Source organism: Pygoscelis adeliae, unplaced genomic scaffold (assembly GCF_000699105.1).
Source record: "Pygoscelis adeliae isolate BGI_AS28 unplaced genomic scaffold, ASM69910v1 Scaffold4, whole genome shotgun sequence".
Lineage (NCBI taxonomy): Eukaryota > Metazoa > Chordata > Aves > Sphenisciformes > Spheniscidae > Pygoscelis > Pygoscelis adeliae.
In genome coordinates this window covers 1,455,481-1,471,130 of record NW_008824986.1, presented here as the reverse complement: position 1 = coordinate 1,471,130, position 15,650 = coordinate 1,455,481, and the positions used below count along the sequence as shown (strand labels likewise).

At 50.2% G+C, this 15,650-nt stretch overlaps 1 protein-coding gene across 1 annotated transcript in view; it reads left to right on the top strand.

Moving 5' to 3' along the window:
* Nucleotides 1-150: 150 nt before the first annotated feature.
* Nucleotides 151-15,650, top strand: part of COL13A1 (collagen, type XIII, alpha 1) — a 92,693-nt gene continuing 77,193 nt past the window's right edge. The window contains exons 1-2 of the mRNA XM_009325984.1: nt 151-453; nt 8,060-8,129. Coding sequence (XP_009324259.1) covers nt 151-453; nt 8,060-8,129 — 373 coding nt within the window. The remainder of the gene's footprint in view (nt 454-8,059; nt 8,130-15,650) is intronic.

Below are 15,650 nucleotides of genomic sequence, written 5' to 3'. Positions count from 1 at the left end.
CTGTCATTATTGCTGTTATTTGTCATTTGCTGGCACTGGGATCCCCTTGGACGCTCTTTTTCTGTGCCTTCTGGATTGTGCTTCTTGGAGTAGGAGTGAGGCTTTATTTATTCTATTTATTTATTTATTGTTTCTCAGGACAGGGAGGGAATGTTGGAGGAGAAGAGCTGGAAAGGTGTCGGTGAAGCAGCTTTTGACAGGGGGTGTGTGGCTCCCCCCAGGACCGGCGACGGGGAGAGATGCTGCCGCCTCCCTCTCCTGCTGGGCTCGGGGCTGCCCGGCGTCTCCCTGCTTTCTCTGGTGCTGAGCCTCCTGCTGTACTTTCGGACCTCCGATCTGCAGTCCCGGGTGTCCCACTTGGAAGCAGACAGACCCACACCGCTCCCTGCCTGGCTCTCAGCAGACCAAATGGAGACAGCTATTTTGGGAAGAGTTGACCAACTGCTTGACGAGGTCGGTGTCCTTTCATTTTGCATGTGCAGTTTGCAGTACTATAGATTTTAACCACGTGCATGCTCGCATAGTTGCATTATCCATTTTTTTTCCTCCCTTAAAAATGTATTTCTGCACAAGTGATGCTGCTAGGTTGAATTTCCCATGCCTTCAGGTCCCTCCCACCTCTCAAACCTGCCTGGCGTTTGCTTCCCTCTGCCCCAGCCCATGCTGTGGCTGAGCCCCGGCACTTTGCAAAGGGGGAAACCTCATCCTTGGTCCTGGCAGGGAGGGAAGATCTGCCAGCCCTCTCCATTTGGTGACTGGTGGCATTGCCTGCCAAAAGAGTTAGAGCTGGAGGTTAAACCTGGGAATTCAGTGTAGGTTTGAGCCCCGGGAGAGGGACAGGCAAGGCATGCCACAGCCAGCATGGCTATGGGAGGAGGTAGCTGCAAACACACCAATGTCGTGATAGGCTGGCTTTGCCGCCGTGCCAGCCCTGACCCCTTCCACGGCTCCTGGCTCAGGAAAATGAGACGCACTGGCACTGCCAGGATAGTTTCTGGTACTGCCAGAGCATCAGTGCAGAGCATATGGCCGTGCTATGCCTGCTTGAGCCCCATCCAAACTCCACTGGAGCCAGCAGGCTCTTCCTCTGAGGATGGGGGAGACCTGCTGCTGAAGAAGCCTGAGCTTCAGCAGGTCAATAAAGAGGGCCCAAAAGTGCAGATTTTTGTTGCTGACACCTTTTACTTTGCTGTGCTGATGCTGCTGGGGGCTGCTCGGGCTCCTCTGCCCAGGACAGGATGAGTATCCTGCAGGATTCCTCATGTCGTTGGGGCTTTGAAGCGGTTTTGACATGCGTCAGGGAGCAGATGGTGGCTCGCGTCTCTGAAGTCTCCAGGCAGGTCCACACTGACCTGTTCCCACAGCTCTGGAGGAGGCTCGGGGCTAAGATTCAGGGCTGGGTCCGTTTCCACCCACCTCTCCTTTTCTCTGTTTACTCCAGCCTTGGCATGAGATGGGCTGCAGAGAGCCCCAGGGCTAGCCCAAAAACTGTTTGTGTCTGAAAAAATCTCACGTGCTGCTATTGCCAAACGAGGGGACGAATGGGATGATCAGGGTGGTGGCTATTGGGACCTGCCTCGGGGCAGTGCTGCCTGGCAACCGGGGAGACCTGGGGACCCCTCCACGCTTTCTAGGAGCAGTGAAGGTCTGCCATGAGGAGTTTAAACCTACAGCTGACAGGCTTGGCTACCGTTTACGGGTCTTGTGGGAGCAGTCCCTGGATCAACTGGGGTTTGCAGCCAAAAGCTGTGAACCTTGAGTTAGAAAACACCATAGGAGCTGGGGGATGTGGTTTTGAGTGGCCTCTTTGGATGAGGAGTAAGGGGGAGACAGGGTCCATGGGGCAATACCCAACAAAGAAAAGCTTTTTGGGGAGGCAGAATTGTTGCAAGTAGCTGGACCCATGCCCAGTGGTTGAACCCTTGCGCAGGGACTCCTTCCCTGCCACCGGGCAGGGGATAACCTGCAGTGTTCCCCTCGTTGCTGCTGGCACAAGTCTCCTGGGAAGTCGCAGTTTATCTCTACCAAGTGATTTGAGACGTGCCACAGGACGCCTCCCGGGAGCAGTGCCCGGGGCCGGATGGCCCCCTGTGTCCTGCTGGCTCTGCTGGCTGCGGCACCTTTCTGCCTTTTTATAGCCTGGCTTAGCAAGGAAATGGGGCTCTCATGATGCCCATGTGCCCAGCAGCACGCCTGTTTTCTGAACAGCCCCTCCTGAGCCCCTGTGGGTGGCCCCAGCCCCCCCTACAGCTAGTGCTGGGAGCAGCCATGGGGCAGGAACCACTTCTTGAGGGGCCAGCACTTGCTCCCAGCTACCACCGGGGTTACCAGCTCCTCGCTCGGCTACAGCTTCAAAAATAGCTTGAAGAAAGGTGCTGGAGCCTGTGGAGGAGCAGGGATGCCTGGCCCAGGTCTCCTGTCCCTTTACACATGGGAAGGTCTGCTGCCTACAGGTGAAGGAGGGCTGGGCCCTCTGGGGAGAGACCCTCCCTGACTCTGCTGCCCGCTTCAGCTAAGCTCCCAAAACAGCTACTTCAGACCTCCACACCTCAGCCAGAGGCACTGGCATGGGCCAAGCAGCTTGAGGTGCAGGGTGGGTGTCTGCTGGCGGACAGATGGTGGGGTGGCATATGGGGCTTTTGCTTAGGAAAGAAAAACAAATCGCCCTGGTCCTCCTTTTCATTAGGTCTGAAGTGGGACTAAGTTGGATGGGTCTCCTGGACTGGCTGATGAGGAACAAGGACGGAGAAAAACAGGAAAGATAAAGGGGAGCAGGGAAAGAATGGGAGAAGAAAAACGAGGAAAGCAAGAGACAGTGCTGAGCAGGACTGGGGGGAGAGGAGCTGCGGCCGGGCTTGTCGTGATGGACGTGAAAGTGGGATGTTCATTCTTCCCTGCTCAGATCCTCACTGCCTCTCACTGCCACATCCTTGCAGAGTTTCCTGGTGTTTTGGCCTTAATGGGTTTCACAGCTGCCAGCTCAGTGTTATCCATCACAAAATAAAACAGCAAAGCTTTAAAGAAACCCTGGCTTTGGAAAGAGCTGGTCTGAGCCAGGCAGGGAGGTGGGAGGTGAGGGGAGCCATGGGCACAGGAGCACACTTCTAGCTCTGGTGGTTGTGAAGATCAGTTGGAGGGATGTGAAGAAGCAAAGTCTGTGAGGGCTGATAGAGGAGCTAGCTGAGGTTATGCTCAAAACCCATACTGCTCTGTGCTCCAAGCTGGAGTGCATGGTGCCCTCCAGACTGTGCCACGTTTGTGCCCAGGTGTGCCCCTGAGGTCCCCAGGGGTCTGCGAGCAGCCGTGAGGACACTGTATGCATTGCACTGAAAAGTGCAAAATGACAAAGTCCTGTTAGGTGCCCTTCTTCCGGACAAGGAAAAATAAAGCAAACTGTCAGAGAGAGGAGCTGGGTTGGTTTGTTTAAACTGTTAATTTTAAGCCAGCTGGTGGAGATGTTTTCCCGGTCTTGGAGCCCAGTTTTGGAACACCCGCGGATGGCTGTGGCAGTGTTTCCATCTCAGTTCAGGATGAGCAAGGAGAGGGCAGCAGATGCATTCCCAGAAGCAGCCCAACCAGTGCTGCTTCACTCGCTGCTGTGTGAACTTCTGCCTGGTGTCAGCGAATACAAGAGGGGAATTTTCTACCAGACACGAATTGACTAAGTTTTCCCACAAAAACGTCTGTGCAGAATGGGCCAGAAGCAGGTAGTTCAGGGAGAATTTTAGCTCTACATAGGAATTCCTCTGCATTTATGGGGCATAAGAAATTCATACAAAGAGCACAAATAAACTCACTACTGGCATTTCCAGGAATGGCAAAGCTTTCCAAAGAAGAAAACAAGGTCCTTTCCCTTGCTGGGTAACATTTGGTACTATTTTGCTTGCCAGAAGCTCGGCAGGGTGGAGAGCAGATTAATTCAGTGCTGCTGCTAGGAAAAAAAACCAGAATTTTTGTGCTTGTAGAGATAGAAGAGTGTGTGTGTGTAACACAACAGCAGTTAACCTGTAAAGCCTGGGACAAGATCAGCTGCCCCTTGCACCATGATGAGTGCGCTTAGCCTCTCAGGGAGTTGTGTTGAAGGTATTTGTTGTGTCTTTAGTGATGCTGAAAAGGATTCAGGGGCTGTGCCACGAATAGGGAGGGAGCATTGATCCTCACTGCTTTCCCAATAGGCTTATTTCCCTAGAACTCTCTCCTTACTTATATGAGCAAAGGAGGGACACCTGAAAACTCCCTTTCCCTCCCAGCTTAAAGCTTTTTTTTCCCTCCTTTTGCTTTAGTGTCTTGAAGCACACTGCTCAATTCTGCTTCCCACGGTCAGCAAGATTGCTTTAGGCATCCCCTGCCTTGATCTTTAGTTTAGTGTTTTCCACCCCAAAATCACGAGATCTATTTTTTTCTTCCAATTCCTCTGGTAGCTAAGTCCTGTTTCCTTCCAGCTGCCTGCAATCCTTGAACATAGGTGATGTTATTTCCAAGCTTTTTGCTCCATCTAGGAGGGCTCGCTGCTTGCTTTTGCTCTGTGCCACATGGTCCTGCGATTCCAGGAGCTGGTCCTTTAAGAAAAAGCAGCTAAATTAGAGATAAAACAATGAGAGTTAACAAAACCACCAGCCCTTGAAATCCTCCTGATGGTTGTAATAGATTATCTATTTGAGACATGTTTCTTTTAGCTGTTGGAGATAGTGGTGGGAAATGATTTCACCTCCCCGGGTGACTGCAAACAACTACGTCTGCTAAAGAGCTATTAATCTGCCCCCTTTGAAGAAGTGCCCTCTCTTTCACCTAATCTCAAGCGCCCATCCAAAATAGACAGGCACTTGCAAGGTTTAGGAGGCCACAGCCATGGTCCTTTAATGGCAGAAGAGGTCTTGCTTTCACTGCTCTGTCCACTCAAGCCAGCCCTGTCCTGTCACGCTAGTGGGGAGTTAACAAAACCCATGGGAAAAGCCTGTGCTAGCTTTATTGCCCATTTCCAGCATGTGTTTCAGCCCGACCCTCCTGCCCTTGCCCTCTTGCAGACAGGGTTTTCCCCTTTCCTCCGCACTTAGCGATGTGTGATGGCTCCCTAAATACACAGAGGTGCACATTCTCCATGTGGGAGCCGGTCAGCTGTGACCCCAGTGCTGGCAAAGGCTTTTCCGGCCATTTTCATATGTGTAGGGGGAAGGTGCAGCCGTTATGTCACTGGAAAACATGACAGGCAAGAGAAAGCAGGCTATGCTGACAAGCCGATCCTCTCTGTAAGAAGTGTTTTCAGCATTTCTGCCAGGGCAAGAGGTAGCCAGCTGCTGCTCTGATGTTTCATGCTCTAGGTGTCCCCCAGGTGAAAAAGCAAACCCCAGATCCCAGAAAGATTGCAAACACTAGATTCCCAGAGACCACATTCTTTTATTTTTGCTTACAGAAGTCAACCTTGCCCTAAAATGGAATGGTTTTCTGTTGCTTGGGAATGGAAGTTTTCTCTTGGAAAGGCCAGTTTTAGAGGAAAGCCCTTTCTTTTTGCTCTCCTGAGCAAAGCTGGCTTCTGTTGGACCAGGCAGTATTTTGCACAGTGGTAATGAGGGAAGCAGAAAAGGCTGGGAATTCATTTTGTTTCTCCATCTCAACCCAAAGTTGAACTGAGGTCTCCAGAAGCCAAGGATTTTTTCTGTTGCAGTCAATGTTTGTTTAATAGACTGTGCAGGAAACTAAACTCCAGGCACTCCTAAATTCCTGGTAGGTTTTGCCTCCCACTGAAGGGGAGCAATCCCACGGCACCACTGCCCTTCGCACTCCCCAGGGATGTGTAGAGCTCCTGGGCTCCAGGGAGGCACCGCTATGGCCAGGGATGGGGAAAATGCCCAATGCTAGTGAGTGCCCGATGGCTGCATGGTACTGGTGCTCAGGGCTGTGCTCCCAGCCCTGCCCAGCAGCACCCCCACCTCCCTCCCGAGGGGCTCCCATCCTTGAAAAGGCTATTTCAGTTGTCCCAGGTGTTTCCACTACCCTGACTCTGCAGATAAAGTCATGGGGAAATGCTATCGCTCCTGTTCCTCTCCCGGTTGCGCTCAAGTCCTGCTGGGTCATCACTTCCCCTGGTAAGTCCAGTTATGCTGCTCCTCAACTTGTGCGCCAGCAGAGCAACCCAGTCAAGGCTTCTTGCAGCAAACCTGAACTCTGCCTTCCCCCCCGGACATTCTCCCTTGACCCCTGGGGTGCCTCTGCACTTGGTGGGGCAGGGATCTGTTGCATGTTTCCTTGCAGATTTTTGTCCTATAAAGGGCCCTGCTGCAGTGTGTCGGACCCTCACTGGTTAGGTAATCACTTTCTGCTCCTGCCTGTGTGAACCATCACCCCTTCCCTGTGCTAAGCCCAATTCCCATACATGGGAACCCCACCCAAATGTGGCAGTCTCGTGTTCAGACATTTTGGTTGGCACATGTGTAGATGGAAACGGGAATGCGTATGTCTACATACCAGTGCGAGTATCCAAATAAAGGCTCCACCGTCCTATTTGTGCCCATGTTTGACCATTAGCACGAAGTGTTCGAAGCCGGGCAGTGCTGTGGAGCACAGCCATGCCATCTGGGGGTGGCAGCTAGATGGGAACGTGCCCAAACGCAAAGATTCACATATCTGTGCTTTTAAACTGAGAAGGTAAACACAGATAAAATGGTGTATGGGAACTGGCAATTCTCCTCGCGTGAAACCCTCTCCTTGCTCTGACATCAAATCAACTCACTATCACAACATTTCAGTCTACCATGCAAAAAAAAAAAGCTCTGAAAATATTCAATTTCTAGTCAGTCACAACAACCCTTACTGATTTTGTCTTGCAATAAGGAAACCAGTCCTTTCAAAGTGAAAAATGGAAGTGTTCCAGCCAGTTCTGCATTCATCCCAGGCAGAAATATGTTGCTTTATTTTTTTTTCCTCTCTAAAAGAAATTTTCCCCAAACTGATGCCTTCTTGCATGAAGGTGTTCACTTACTTGTGAAAACCAAGTCATTTCTATATGATCCTGGGCATGGGCTTCTGTTGAGCCTAAGATAATGCTATTTCTTTTGAAATGTTGGCCCTGGTTGTGAAGTAGGTCGGACGATAAGAAGATGCAGCCGGGATGAACAGCTGGGCTTGAGGGTTAGAAGGGAAGAGGGAGTGATTCCTCAGCACAGGCATCCTAGCAGCTCAGTCTTCTCAAGTCATCTCAAATCATTAACCAGGTGCGGTTCACAGGCATTAATGAATAACTTATTTGGATTGATTTGCATTTTCTTCACTAAATCAGAGTTATTTTAATAAAGTCTATGAGGTGTGGCGTGGATGCTGTCCCTAAAGTCCATTTTGCTCAGGACATGGGTCAATTTTAACGACATTTCCAGTGAGGGAAGATGTGGTGGCCTCAGGTGGACTCTGTCGCCCCTTTAAGTGATACACAGATGGGGCCAGAGAGCAGGAGACTGACATGCCGGCAACATTAGAAATCCAAACTCATTGGAAATGAACATTTTGACATGATTCCGTCTTGTGGAAGCTCTTGATAGGTTTTGTCTTGTTCTGTACTTGGGGAAAAATTAAGCTTCACAGCCTCTAAAGGTTTCAGGAAATGCCGTTGCTGTTTTCAGGCCACCTTTCAGCCGCAATTTTTCAGTGGGACCCTTCTGTCTGTCCAGGTGTCTCCATGAGCATAAGGAGTCTGCTGCAGGGGGGAAGAGTACCTGCTTCAGATCTCCATTTTTCATCTGCTGAGTGGATCTTCTGAGAAACACGCCTTTCTCATGAGGACACAGTCACCTCTTTATTCGCCACTGCTAGCTCTTGATTTTGTAATGCCTGTCAGGAGGACCACATTTGGAGGCCATTACGAAACTCCCTCAGCCTGCTTCCAATCAAACCCCACATTTCTAGTTGAAAGACTATGAACTTTAATGCCTTTCTTCATTCCCAAACTCTTCTGCTCTGTCTCTCCCATCTCTACTTGGGCAGCATCCTCCAGTCCCACTTTTCCAAGAATTTGAGGCTTTGGTTTCAACAGTAGTAATGAATCCTTTTGCTCTTTTTCCTCCCTTGACAGAAATTAAAGTTCCACTTGCCGAGACATCGAGAAGTTCGAGACACACACCAGCGATGCAACTGCCCGGCAGGTAGGGATCTGGGACAGCTAGCACTTTGGAAGGGCCTTTTTTGTCTACATCTTGCTGAAAGTTTTTTTAGTGCTGTGTGGTATATGAATGCAAAGTTATGCATACTTGCGTAACAGTGTACTTGAGGTATAGGAAATCAATATGGAGATGTGTGTTACACACATATGTACCCACATCCAGTTGGGTACATATGTAAATACTAATTCTGCATATGACAACAGGAAAAGTGATAGACATCCAGGTAGACATCTAGATAGTAAAGAGAGAAAGATACATCTAGAGGGCAAATGTTCCCATTAATTTTAGACATCAATTTTGAAGTGGGCAGAATGGCTCTTGGGAGGTGCATCTTTCTTGACTGATTTGAGAAGGTTTGAGACACGTAGGCTAAACCCAACACCAAAGCTGGACAGCTAAATTTTAGTGAGCCAAAATGCCTCTGGGGTGAGAAGATTTGAATTCCTTGGTGTTGTACAACTGTCTGAGGCATCTTGCAGAATAACAGCCTTCTCTTAGAAGCAGCCATTTATCAGGGGGCTGAATGAAGTGGTCACTCAAGGTCCCGCTCATATAACATACAGAAATATTATGGGATTGCTTAATTGCATTATGTTTTTAATCATGTGAATATCAAAAGGCTCTTTGAGACACATCTTCTGAAGTGGTTTCAATACAATAAGTGACAAATTGCTATGGAAAAAACATTTGTAAATGGCATTTCATTCCATTACTATGAATCATGCAGCCTTCCTCATTGTCTTTTGATGCATTTGACTGTGTAGAAAAAATAGAGAAGTGCCAGCTACCACTCTCTTCCAAAGTCGATGAAGTTTTGGGAGAGTTTGGATGTGTATGTTCAAACTGAGTAGCTGAAGCTCATCTTGAAAAGAAAGAGGCAGGGAAAGTTGTGTCTGAGCATCTAAAAGTGGCATTTTCATTTTCTGTGGTTTCTCCCTTGGTTCTCTTTGGTGCCCAATGTGAGGTCTTTCACAGTGTCTGGTAATACACATATCAAAGTGTATTTAATTATGGCCAACAGTGGGATAGTTGTGGATGACATGATGAAGGGGTCTGTCTTTGCTGTAGGTAACATTGTCTCATAATCAGTGTATTTAGAGCTGTGTACAGACATAGGAGGTACAGTCTCTTGTCAGACTAAAATGGATTTGTAAGGTAGCAGCTTGTAAAAGCAAGAGGTAAAGCTATACAGGTTTGTGATGGAAAAGAACTAAAATCCAGGATCCAGACTTGTATAACATTGGAAAATGCCTGATTTGACTAGTCCAGATCAGGACTGTTAGACTTTCTTTTTAGTCCCAGAAAGAAACAACAGGAACAATTTTGGTTTAAATTTAAAAGAAAATGTCTTCGAAGTATCTCTTCTCCAATGATCAGATCAAAACTGAGTTCAACTGTTTTTAAATTTCAACCTTTTCCCTTCAATGGGAACACAAATCATAGCACTACTCCATTTTCAAGTTCCTGCCTAGACTTGACATATAAATGCCATAAAACCACAGGAATGAATATCCTCCTGGTGTTTCTGAGCCAGCTTGGGGAAGGAAACTTAGAACTTGAATGCAGAGCAGAGAAAAAAAGGATTCACTGATTTTTGAGGCCATCTGAATGTGACCCCCTACACCATGTGTGTGATAGATGAATCGCCCAAGTATTTCAGCATCACGATCATAATACTTGGTTACAGATACCCACATCCCTTGTGAAGCCACGGCAGCCGTCAGTGCTGGATTTCTCATAATGCTTAGGTGCCTGCTCATTCTGTTAAGCTCATAGTATTTCTGAAGGACAGCTTTGATTCAGGAGAACAATAATAATAAATGTCTCATAAAGGTTCAGGCTTCCTTTTTACCTGTCAAACTTGCTTGTCTTCATCAAATATCCTATGGACACAGAAACTATTTGTAAAAATTTCCCCCACCCTGCCAGCTAATCCGTCGAGGGAAATGAAGCTGATGTTGTGGCAGGTGAAGTCTTGATTGGCTTTGGGCAGTGCAGAAATGAAGGCACCTTCGGCCAGCCATTGTATCATCTCAGACCCTTTGCTCTGGGGTGTTCCCCTTTGGTCTCTAGGCTGATGCAATGCAGGCCACCTGAAAGCACTGTCGTGCTGTTTCAACATGGTCTCTCTTCCAGGCCGAGATCTTGGGAATCTTTTTCCCCAATGCATTTTTTCCCTTGTGTTTAAAATGCCCTAAGGACCAGACAACGTGACCGTTGCGGGAGACCAAGGTATTGAGAAGCACTGAGAAGCATCAAGATGTTGCAAGACTTGGCACATGCCCATTGCTTTCCACTGGCCCACTCCACCGCCTATAAACACATCATGTTCCTCACCAAAAATAAATGTTTATCAGAAGTGACATTTGAGTTCATCCCTAACTGTGAGCCAGGTCCCTGCATGGCAAAGAAGGGGAAAAGGAAGACAAGTTCATTTGCTGACCTGTTCAGTACGGATGTGGAGGTCCCAGGCAGGGTCACCCATTGCCATAGAAGAGCTTCAGGACACAGGGGGTTGTGAACGTAAATGGTTTGGAAAAGCTGGGAATAGGGGAGCAAGAAGACTGTGAAGTGTGTGACTGTGCTGCGGCTATCTGAGCGCGTGTGATAAGGGCCGTAGAAATGACATGGTCAGGAAAACAGCGCAGCTGTATTTATAGCAAACGATAAGGAAATATAAGTTTCCTTCGGCTGGGAAGCTGCTACTTCAGATCACTTGGGCTGGGGCTGGGTGTGACTACCTGTGAGAGAGATGTTGCTCCTCGGCATTGTGTTTTTTGAGGTCAGAGGTTGCAATGGGCTTCTCCAGTGGTGTCTCAGTGGGGAGGACACAACCCCCAAGGTTAGCACAACCTTCCTGGGTAATTAATGACTCAGTTCCCTTCGTCTGATAGATAACCTGTGTGATTCCTCCTGTCCCCACTGCCAGACTGATCTGGGACAACGTCCTACAGGTTGGGAAAGGGCCCCGAAGCCTCAATGGCAGCAATGACTGTACCCAGCTATTCACCGCTCCCAGACCCTGTGCCACGCTGGGGCCAAGTGTGGACAGGGAGCTCAGCACAGGTTTTGATCCAACATCGTTGCGTGCTAGGATGAGATTTGGGGAGTTTTTCTGGGGCTGAGCAGATGCCGGTGGGACCATGGGTCTGATTTCTAGGAGCGAGCCTCCCCTCGTGACTTTTGCTTAGATGAGGGAAATGTTTCCTTTCCATATGGGATCTGGATGTGGTGGAGAGCTACCTGAGGCTGGAGGTTCCTCTCATGCCCAACTGACCTCCCTTGATTTCTGCCATGTAAAAACAAAATGCTGCGAGGGAAAAATATTGTGTTTCAGGTTGACAGGGTGAAAACCTAGGCTTTCCTGTCTAATCCAGACCCAGTTGCAGATCCAGACCCTGCCTGCCTGAACAGTCTCAAACAGCCAGGGATTACCACCAAAACCCCCTCCCACAGCCTTCCTGCCGGAGGTGGGCGCTTGTGTATTTTATATACTGTGACACTCTTTATTAGACCTTTCCCATCTTCCTCTCTTCAGCTCCTATTTTCACAGTCCCCACATGGCTGTTTTTCACTCTGCTGGCTCTCTGCTCCAGTCTTCAACATCCCCTAAAAAAAAAAAAAGAAAAAAGGCTGGCTCCTTTCCCTCTGCCCCCGCAATGCTTGTTTTGGTCCGGTTTCTCCTTGGGCAGGTTGGGAGCCTGCAGTGCTGGAGGCGGTCAGCCATGCAAGCAGGGAAGTGGCTCGGAGGGATGCCGAATAGCTTTTCCATCCCTCCCTGTGGCAGCACTCGGGGACAGAGGAGGGAGCTGAGCTGCAGGAGGACGCAGCTCTGGCCCCGTGGGCTCCTGGGGACCGGGACTGGGGGTCAGAGGGAGGTTGCACAACCCTGCCACAAACCAATGTGCCTTCTGCTGTTACAGGGGCTTGGAGGCTCGTGTGGGGCAGCTGCAAGGATTTTGGCATTGGCCAGGAATGGGGGTCCTCTCGGGAATGTCTTTGAGGCTTTGCAAGGGAATGTCCCCTGGGGCATTTCTTCTCATACAAAACCTCACCCACGTCCCCTATCTGCCCCAGCCCGGGGCACAGGGAACGCCACTTGGCCACTCTTCAGCTCCGATTGACCTTACAGAAACACCAGCAGGTGCTGCCGCAACTCAAAAATGTTGCTGCTGTTTCCCTTCTTGCAGGGTGGCCTGCCAGAGCAAAGGTGCAGCAGTGGCTCCAGTGGCACCCTGGGGCTGTGGGCCACATGGTGTGCACACTCAGTCCAGGCATCCTGCTCGGCCCCTTGGGTACACCCCCCTCGTGCCGGTTGGACCCCTTGGCACAAGCTGCTGGAGGAGGCCAGCAAGAAACAGCGCGGGGCTACACCGGGGCTTTGGCTCCCACCCAGGATGTGTCACCCAGAGTCGGCAGGTCCAGCTGGCAGGAGGCGGCAGGATTTCCCACGTCCCGACCCATGCCTGGCCCCGCAGGCAGCCGGCAGAGGGAGGAAACGTCGGGAAGGGCAGTACCCGGGCTGGTGGACGAGGGGGTGGCGGGGATGGCCGCACCAGGGGCAGACCCCTGGGCAGCACGGGCTGAGCCCTGGCCCCGCAGCACCCGGGCAGGATATTGCATCCAAGTGCATGCATCCGTTTCTCCCTTGGGATTCTTATCTCCTCTCCAAATGCCTCTGGGGAGGTGAGCCAAAAAGGGGGTCAGTGCCTGCTCCCCTCTCCCCACACCCCGGACGGGGTGCTCCGCCTCTTGCCAGGTTGTTTTCATGGCTTGTATGTTTTCTTGCTGTCATTTTTAATGCGATCCTTTTTCAGCTTGCTGGGGCTGCTTGGACAGATCGGAGGGCTCCTGTGAAATTAAAAGCCTGAACACACTGGTGAGCCCCGAGAGGTGGAGAAGGTGTTTGGGATCCCTGGCGTGGGGTGAGGGTGTGGAAAGGTCACCCCAGCTATTTAAACGCTGGCAGCCACAAGCCATGTAAGAGGCCCTGGCTCAGAGCCACGAGGAACGTGAGGTGGGAGTATGCAATGAAACACCCGTCCCCATGACCTGTCAGGAGGTGCATTGAACGAGTTGAAATGCTACGGTTTTGTGTTTGACCCCTTTTCAGGATGATAAGTCAGCATGGTTTTCTATGCTGACTATGCAAAAGGTGTTTTCTGCTTTAGAAGTGTCTAAACGCAGCTTTTTGACAACCTCTAACCAAAAAATCAGAGAAAAGGACATTTGTCTCAAGCAGCCACTCCTTGCCAAAAGGTTTGAGCTTTCTGAATTGCCTTTTTCCCTTGAATGCACTGGCAAAGCCCTTGCGGCCGGGCTGGCCGGTGAGCCGAGCTCCAGAGGGAACAGCACCTGGGCTGCCGCGGATGGGCATCCGGCACCACCACAGCCAGAGCAGCACGTTGCCGTGTCAGAAAATGCGATTTGCTGGCACAGCATCCCCACGGCACGGCACATCTGGAAGAAAAATTGCAGCATAATCATTGCTTAAATACTTTTCCTCCTTTTTCCCCCCCTAAGAAATCTCCCTGGGAATTCTATTATTCCCTGAGATTTAAATATGTTCCCCCATCCACATTTTTTGGGCCCTCCAGAGTGTACACACACTTCAGCCTCGAAGGTTGCTCATGCGCCCTGGCCTGCTGGCTGTATTTTGGGTTGGGGTTTGTTTGGTTTAGACATACTGTTGTTTCATTTGTTTTGAAGATGCAAACCACACAATGAATTCCACGGATTCTGTGAGCAGTTATGAATAGATGGGGATGAGCAATTCAGGAAAAAAACAAACAAACAGTTTGTTTGGTCACTTAACTCTCTTTCTCCGAACACGTAGGCAGCTGTGCTCTTACACAACTGCCCAGAGCAGCTCGAGGAGTCACCCCCACCTTGGCTTTTGTCACCTGGAGGTTGCCACATCCGTGGCTGAGGGATGGTAAGAGGGAGCAAGGATGCTCCTTATCCCTCTAAGCTTCAACTCATCCGGCTTAGTCTGCATTTGGGATTTAAACTGACTTTATTAAGAAGTATTTAATTGATTTTAATGAACCTGCTGTTGTTGCCAAAGTGCAGACTAGGAGGGATCATGTAAGTCATTAATACAGCTGCGAGCGCTGCCCGGGCTGCAAAATGGATAGAGGGGCTAGCACATCCTTATGGTGCTACCACGCCGATAGAGTTAGGAAGGCAGAAACCTTTGCCTTTCCCTCTTTATCCAAAATATGGTTAGAAACAGTCAATACATTAAAAAGGGAAGGCGCTGAGGCACGATGATGGGCACAAGTGCTCTCCAAGAGGGTGGCCTATTTATTTACACCCCTCTGCTTGTTTGTATAATTTCCGCTTGCCATGTTCAGGCCTGTCTCCTGGACGCCCCAGGGCTCCTCTCTTTGTCCTTTTATGCGCTTTCTTATTTTAAACTTTTTATTTCAAGCTTTTTTATTTTAAACTGACTGAAAGGTGGAAGGAAATTCCCCCAAACACACAGAATTGCTGCGGGTCTTTTTCTCTGGAGGTTGAGCTCTCCCCAAAGGTGCAAACAGGTGAACATTTGTGTCCAGGTGTACATGAGTCCTGGTGGCACAAGCATTAATAATGGTGCTTGTATATTATATCCCAAATGTTATATCCCAGCCCTGGATAAGCCTTGGCTGTTCGGTACGGCCATCCTCATCCAAAACCAGGGATAAACTAACCTCTTCCTCAGACAAGGGCATGTGCAGAGAAGGACATTGAGGATTAAATGCGTGGGAAAGACAGAGAGTTTGGAGGGAGGAACGGATGCACAGCACTGCACAGGAGCAGATATGCACCATGGTGGGCTCCAGCCCAGAGCACAGATTGATGCAGGAGAAAAGCATTGTGGCTGTGCCGATTTATGTCAGGTAATGGTCCCACTGTGACCTTTACCATCCCTGCCAGGCCGCACCTGAAGAACAGGTCCAGTGGCAAATGGCACCCTGCACGCAGACCGGGGCCTGACAGGTTGCCTGTGGGGCGCCTGGGACGCATGTTGAGAGCTGCAGCAGGGAGCTTCTGCATATTTGATGGGTTTGTGTACAGATGTTTGGTAGAAGTGTTTACACCATTGCGTGCCTGTGCTTACAATGTATATGGTACATATGGGCATAAATCAGCGCCTTGACAAAGCAAGGCAAAAACATCCCAGCTGGCTGGGGAAACCCGAAGAGCACATTGCGCTGCTACTGTACGGCGACGGCTTTGATTCAGTGTGAGCGCGCTACCGGGGTGGAGGATTTTTCCCAGGCCTGTGCTGTGTGCACATGGCCGGGCTGGTTTGCGTCAGCTGCTGACGCACGTCCGGGCCCCGCGACGTGGGTCTCGCGTGTGCTGCCCCTCCTGGCAGCTTTGCGGCGGCCGGAGGAATGAGGGCGAGTCGCACCGGCCGCCAGGCTTGACGGCAGGGCACGGCGCCCGGCGGCATCCAAGCCCCTTGCGCAAAGCGTGGGCGCCCGCCAGCCGGCGAAGAGCACCGAAAAAACC